Genomic DNA, 6,695 nt, shown 5'->3' with positions numbered 1-6,695 from the left:
CAAAAGCTATTCCTATAGTCAGCATGATCATAGCCACACTTTAAAGTGCAAAAATAGTGGGACACTGACTGAAGATCTTGTCTCTCCCTCCTTGAGGAAATTGCAAACTTCCATTTCTTTAATCTAATCATTTGCAGGAGGAGATACTTTCTCTAGAAAGCCAATATAAGGGCTGAAAGGTCGGATGGGATAATATGTAATCCAATGTGATAAGGGCTGTTTACAGAATTATTAATCAAACACAAAAGGGAACAGATAGTAACATTTTTTATTAAATATTACAGTGGATCAAAAAGTACAAAATATCTTTTGCCTGCTATGTGATTGGGAAACTATTGGCACATAATACAGTATCAAAAGCATTAATAAGTACAATTTGGAAAACATACAAAAATTGAGTGTTTATAGTTGGCTCAGCTTTATTTCTGGTAGTGTTTAAACTAATGCAAAGGTTACTCAATAACCTTTTAAATGGGAAACTATATAATATTACTGGGCCATTTTTATATATACAAATCATCACCTTACAGAGCATATAGGCTACATAACTTGAATCACAAAAAGTATACAATATTTACAACAAAAGAAAGTTAAAAAAGTATAAACAGCTAGTAGATTATGCTGCCATTATTAGAACATATTTAAAACTGCGGGGCTGGGGGGAGAGGGGAGGAAGAGGAAGAGAACGAGCGAAATATCAACCACATGTACAGCAAACAGCACTCACGGCAGCACTGCCAATGCCACCCGCCTCACACCAGTGCAGGAAGTCCCACTGCTCATCAAAATCTGCACGACGGCCAAACTGGCCCAGATGTGACCTCACTGATCACCACAAAGGAAGCGAGCAGGCGGCGGGCGCGAGGGACCCCCGTGGTGCTCTCTGGAGGCGGCAGCCCCACGTCTCCCCAAACGGGGCAGAGCTGCTGGCAGAGGCAGCACAGCACTTGTGCCCTGCTGGAGCTCCAGCTGCTGCCAAGCCAACTTCTCTGCTGCTAGGACAAACTACTTCCCAGGCTTGAACCCACTGGGCAAGCTCTTCACACCAGGCCAGCTCACAGCCACAAAAGACCTGCCACAAACCGCTGCCCTGCTCCCACCCTGCCTGGCCAGGGGCACAGTCACACTGGGAATCAGGCCCTACTTCCCATGTGCTTCACGACGCCTGGCTCAGCGTGGCCAGAAGCTACACACGAGCCGTTTGCTGCTGGGCCTCTTCCTTTGGATCTCACAACCTTTAGCATCCCTAATGCATCCTGGACATAGAGCGTTTGAATTGCAACATTTCTTGGAACTGGCTCCTAGTAAATAGATTTATGACTCTATTGCCAATTAGATTCTGCAGTTTCCTTTACAAACCTACCAATAACAATGGTCTGATTGCACAAAGAAAGGCTTGTGCAATTTCATTCAATAATAAGGCCTCTTGAACTCAAACAATGCAAACAAAGCCCCATTTAAGACACTGAGGGAAAAAAAAAAGACTTTTCAACCAATGAAGAATTCAATAGTCTGTTGAAAGATTTCCAAGATTTCTGTTAAGAGTTCTTAAACAAATAATGCATCGCTTCTTTTGGGGGGTTTATGCCACCATTTCTTTTCCTTAGCCCTGACGTTTTGCCCAGTATGAGCTTCCCCAGCCAGCAGTGGCCAGTCTCCTCAAGGGACAAGCGAGGAGCCTTCTACCCCACTCCCTGTCCCCCAGCCCTGTGCTGCCTCAGCATGGCTCCAAAAAGCCTACCAGCAAACTCCAACAGGACGTAACCAAAAGGGACGTTGGACACTGCGTGAACAAATGCACAACTCCAGAACACACAACTTAACCAAAACAAGGAGAAGCATTTGCTTTGCCAAACACACAACAAGCTTCTGTTCGCGTTTGCTGTAGGTTTTTATATTCTCTGCCCCCTTTTCCCCTGCCCTCCTCGCCCCCATCCCCAAACCCCTGACTCTTACGTGATTCAGATCTAGTGCAACTTTACTAGAGATGTCCTCCACACTGCGACCTCTGCCTGGATGAGCCTGCGGTTCTGTTTCCTGTATGACTTGTGGAGCAGCAGGATACCCTGCACTGGCACATCAATGTTCCAAGTTCTACTAGTCTGTTTATCAATCAATTAAATATAGTTTTACCACAGGAATATAAAGTATTTAATTGAAGAAGCTGGATTTGTAACAGTAGACGAGTATATTATTCTGGTTTCCACCTTTGGATATTAAGTATGATACATTATATATTGTATTTGGCTTCATATCACGGGAAAATTTAACGACATGCCTAGCATGCAAAGTGTTTCTTAGTAGTTTATCTTTTCATATCAAGTACACTGTCTTTGAACAGTAACTGAGATGGTTTGAACCACAACCAATTTTCACACTGTATAAAGCCTCCAAGTGGCACTTTGCTTTATCAATGTCTGTGCTCAGCTACGTAGTGGTGATGTCCTGCAAAGTGAGTATACATCCACAGGGAAGCTCTTTCATCTGGAAAATCCAGCCTCTCCATGCCTGGGCTTTCCCCCTGCAAAAGGATGTGCAGGGAGAGGCCGAGATCCCCGTGGGAGCGTGGAAGGACCATCCCAACCACTGCACAGAACCCCCTTACCCATCGTGAGGCACAGAAACAACCTGTAGGCCTCTAATTCAGATCCACACTGGCTCCTCTCACAGCTTCTGAAATTCTCAACATTCTCACAAATCTGTTTTCTGCACTCCTTTCTCATTCAGCAGCTTGAGCCAGGGAGATTTTGTTTTCTAGACCGTTTCTCTGGTAGGCAGGAGGGTTTCACAGCCTAGGTAAGATTAAGTACAACGCTCAACAAATTCACAGACCACGATACAGGAAAGCAAAGCTCGGAGGGAGGGGAGAAGCAGCGTAGGAGCCATTGAAACAACAGGAGGAGGGCGAGAGGTGCTCAGCACCTCACAGGGTGGGCCGTGGGGAAAGGAACCTTGTTTGCATCCTTGCACCATAACATCACCTACAGTAAGTTTATAACCATTAAGATTAATCTGAACCAGTTGCTTCAGTTTGTAAACAGTAAACGTTACGACAAAAACAAAACAAAAACGCTGCTCAAAAGTACAAAGAAACTGGAAAAATTACAAATACATAATAAAAAAAAATTAGGACAGCCACAGCCTTTAAAAAAGTTGCAGATAAAATGATACTGTTTAATTTAAAAAAAAAGAACCCAAAACAAAAAAACAAACATAAAGAGCACAGAATATACTGGACAAACAAAACTATATAAATTATTGTGACCAAATGTGACACTGGTAGTTTATGAAGTGGATATGTACAGTCAAATTAAACAGTGTTTACCATTCTGTTCTAATAGTGTTAAAATGAAAAAATCTATTGCCGTTTTACTATACATTGCATTGATTGAATCTTTAAAAGTCAGGAAAAGTTACCCAAAAAAGCACATCCACTGATTGTACAGATTCTCGGCCCACTTCTCCTTTCCAGGTTCATCTGAAGTCTTTGACTCATTTGCAACAATGCACAGCCTCCGGTCCTCGGCTCAGTGAAAGGCAAACACAGCCCTCACTGGGGCTTCAGTGAGCTCAGGACTGGGCCTGCGTTTCCACGGCTCCCTTTGAACATCTGCTCTTACTGTGTTCAAGTCCTTTCAGAAAACACATACGCAAAATCCAAAAAAAATTCTTTTTTTTCTGTGTTTTTGTTTCTCTCTCTTTTTTTTGTGTGTGGTTTTTTTTTCTTTTGTTTTGTTGGCTTTTTTTTTTTTTTTTTTGGTTTGGTTTTCTTTTTTGCAGGGGCAGGGATAAGGGGTGAGGGGGCTAATGTGGGAGCCAGACCAGAATTAAAGAAGCAGTCCTGTCTCCATCAAACTCCAAGACGCTCCTCTAGGTGGGCTACAACTGCATCCTGGTTGACAAAAATACAGATTGCTAAATCTGCTGCAAGACATTGTCACGGGGGAGGAATGTTGCTAACTGAACTTTCTCCTCAGACCTTTCTTTGTGAGTGAGGGGGTTTACAGTTTTGTGCTGGGATGTACAGAGGATAGCTGGGAAGGTGGGAATGCAGCTTGAGGATTTATAGCAGCTAAAGGATAAATGCTGTTATGCAAAAGGTCACCGTAGGAACTTCCTACAGGTGTTGCTGCAGCTAAGTGTCTGTACAGTTGCTGGGAGTTTGCAGGGGACGTGAGGAATTGTCTCTGCACCATGAAGGAGTGAAGAGCCAAAGGCTGCATTAGTGGAGATAGCACGGTTTGATTTTTCAAGTACTGCAGGGGATGAGAATACCCAGGTGGGAGGCGATTGTTCAGCCCCGTGCACAGGCTTCCCGGATACAAGCCTGGGAAGATGGGGGCTGACAGGGGAAATTTGTGGCTTTCCAGCACGCTGCCAGAATGGAGGCCATGCACTGACTTGCTGCCTTCCCCCTCTTGGTCGGGAACCTTGTCTTTTGCCGGGGTCTCCTTTGGCAAGTGAATAGGAGAGACAGATCGGATTTTTTTTTCAGAAATAACTTTGTCCAAATCCTCCAGGCTCCGTTTCAGAGGCCGGGCAGCCCCCACATTTTGAGGGCTCGTTCTGCGGCTGATGATAGGATGCACCATCCCCTCCATCTTCCTCAGGTTCTCCAGCCTCTGGGCCTGCTGCTTCCCAGACCTGTGGAGCAACTCGCTGTGTTTTTTGGGGGCTGTCAATGCCATAGGGGACACACGACAAGCTTTGGGGTTACAGTCTAGGCTCACCGCCTGGCTGCCTCCAGCCTGGAACGGGGAGATCCCTTTGCATTCTTGCTGGGCTGTGGATGAGTGAGGGAGACTGGAGCCTGGAACCTTTGCAGTCTGTTTGTGTATGCTCTTTGGAAGACTCAAATCTGTTGGCTGATCATCTGAAGAAGCCTCCACTGTTGCCTTTTTTTCTTGCTGATGCAAAGAGGGCCGGTAATTTAAATTTAGTTTTTCTTGGTGTTTGTGTTGAGTAAAAGTAGAAATATTTTCAGACTCTCTGAACATGTCCCGGGGGAGGTACTTTGATGTCTGTTCATTATTAAGGTGGTGTTCTGTGTGCCTATAAAGGCTGTGCAGATGAGGTGATGAATAGAAATCTGCCAAGAAAGTGGGCACATGGGAGTGCTGCAGTGCCCTTTTCTCACTCATTTTATCTTTGCAGTCCTGGATATCCAACTTCGGTAGGTATGACTCGGCAAGAGAACTGAGGTGATGTTTTGAAAAATCACAGCGCTGAGGATCTGGTTTACTTAGCATGTCATGCTTAAAAACATTATTAATTGACTTCCTTTCTTCCTTGGTTTTAAAACTCTGTACATGTTGTATGACTGAGGGCCTATTAATTGCTACAGGATCAGAATTAGGGGCGTGGGGACCTTGCGATATGCCTGAGGACAGTTCATCTCTGCTGCTGAGCTTCTTTTTGCTGATCAAAGGTGGAGGAGAACCATAAGGATAGTTACACGAGAGCGTGGCCCCGCTGACCTGTGACAGCAGCTTCTTCTTTGCCAGGGGTGACATGATGCCTGGATTACCTTTTGAGTACAGCAGTGGTGTGTAACTGAAAGTGGAGTCATCATTCATGGACCCAGGCAGCTCCTTTTCCTTAAACATGTCGAAGTTCTGCACCACCAGGACTTTGGGTGTTTGCTTGAGTGCATTGTGGATATCTTCGTTTCCCAGCTGGTCCACTTTCACCGTGCAGTTTGCAATGTAATCGGCCATCCCTGGCAGTTTCTCATCTTCCATGTCACTCTGAGTGGGCAGATGGACTGGGAAAGCTGTGAAGGGCATTTCTGGAGGTTCACTTTCCAGGCTGTCAGTAAAAGCTTTGTGTAGTCTTTGTTCAGGTTTTGTGTCTTCCAGGGCATCTGCTGAAGGGTGTAATCGTTTTGTGACAGTGGCATCCAGCACAGCGTCTTCTTCTGCAGGCACAGAAGCACTCGAGAAAGAGGATGAGTGCTGAACCTCCTCCTTGGCTTTCTCACTGTTGCTGCTGTTTTCTGTCATGTCTGTCTTCTCCAGGGGCAGTGTCCGAGCTGTCTCTGGTAAAAGAGGTGGAGGGCCTTGCACAGGTTGTTTCATCTCTCCCACTGCAGGATGTTCAGGCAAGTTCTTCTGGTCTGCTGATTCTTGATCCTTCTCTTGTTCTGATGAAACCTAATGAAATGATTCAACAGACAATAGTAAGAATGCAGTATGTCCTGGCAGCCTGTTTGTAAGGTTATGCACAGTACGCTGCTGGCTACTTTTAGAGAAGGACTTGCCAACCACCTTGCTGGCATGTGAAGACTCTAACATCAGGTACCGGACTCAGAGAAGTATCTCCAGGAAATATTAAAAAATACACCATCCCTGTCAGAGTCAAAATAAAGCACTTCCAAACAGCAGATGGTTGTAACCTGATGAGAGGCACTGATGGCTCGATCAGATAGCTAAATGCTGAGGTTATATACTTTTTTAAAATTAATTAGGCAAATGCAGAAGAGCAGATTTCATGACACAAACAATAAAGCTATAGAAATTTCTCCTACCAGCCAACTTCACCCAAGAAAACCACACTATTCCTACGCTTTTCCTTCCCTAAAGTCTCTCCAGCATAGCTATCTTAACATTCAGTGATCACACAGGAGATCATTCACACCCAGTTCTGCATTAAAGTGTGAAAATGATAGAAATGGCATACTAGAAATCCCTATTGTA

The 6,695-nt window shown here is 44.8% G+C and overlaps 1 protein-coding gene across 4 annotated transcripts in view; it reads right to left on the bottom strand.

Annotated features, from left to right (window-relative positions):
• Window positions 1–250: 250 nt before the first annotated feature.
• ARID5B (AT-rich interaction domain 5B) overlaps window positions 251–6,695 on the bottom strand; it is a 116,965-nt gene continuing 110,520 nt past the window's right edge. For all 4 annotated transcript variants that reach the window (XM_039719617.1, XM_039719618.1, XM_039719619.1 and 1 more), the window contains one exon: window positions 251–6,152. In XM_039719617.1, the coding sequence (XP_039575551.1) occupies window positions 4,002–6,152 (2,151 nt within the window). In that variant the 3' untranslated portion in view covers window positions 251–4,001. The remainder of the gene's footprint in view (window positions 6,153–6,695) is intronic.

This window comes from Passer montanus, unplaced genomic scaffold (assembly GCF_014805655.1).
Source record: "Passer montanus isolate IOZ18808 unplaced genomic scaffold, ASM1480565v1 scaffold42, whole genome shotgun sequence".
NCBI lineage: Eukaryota > Metazoa > Chordata > Aves > Passeriformes > Passeridae > Passer > Passer montanus.
The sequence above is the reverse complement of the archived record's forward strand: the minus strand, read 5'-3'. Positions and strand labels throughout refer to the sequence as shown.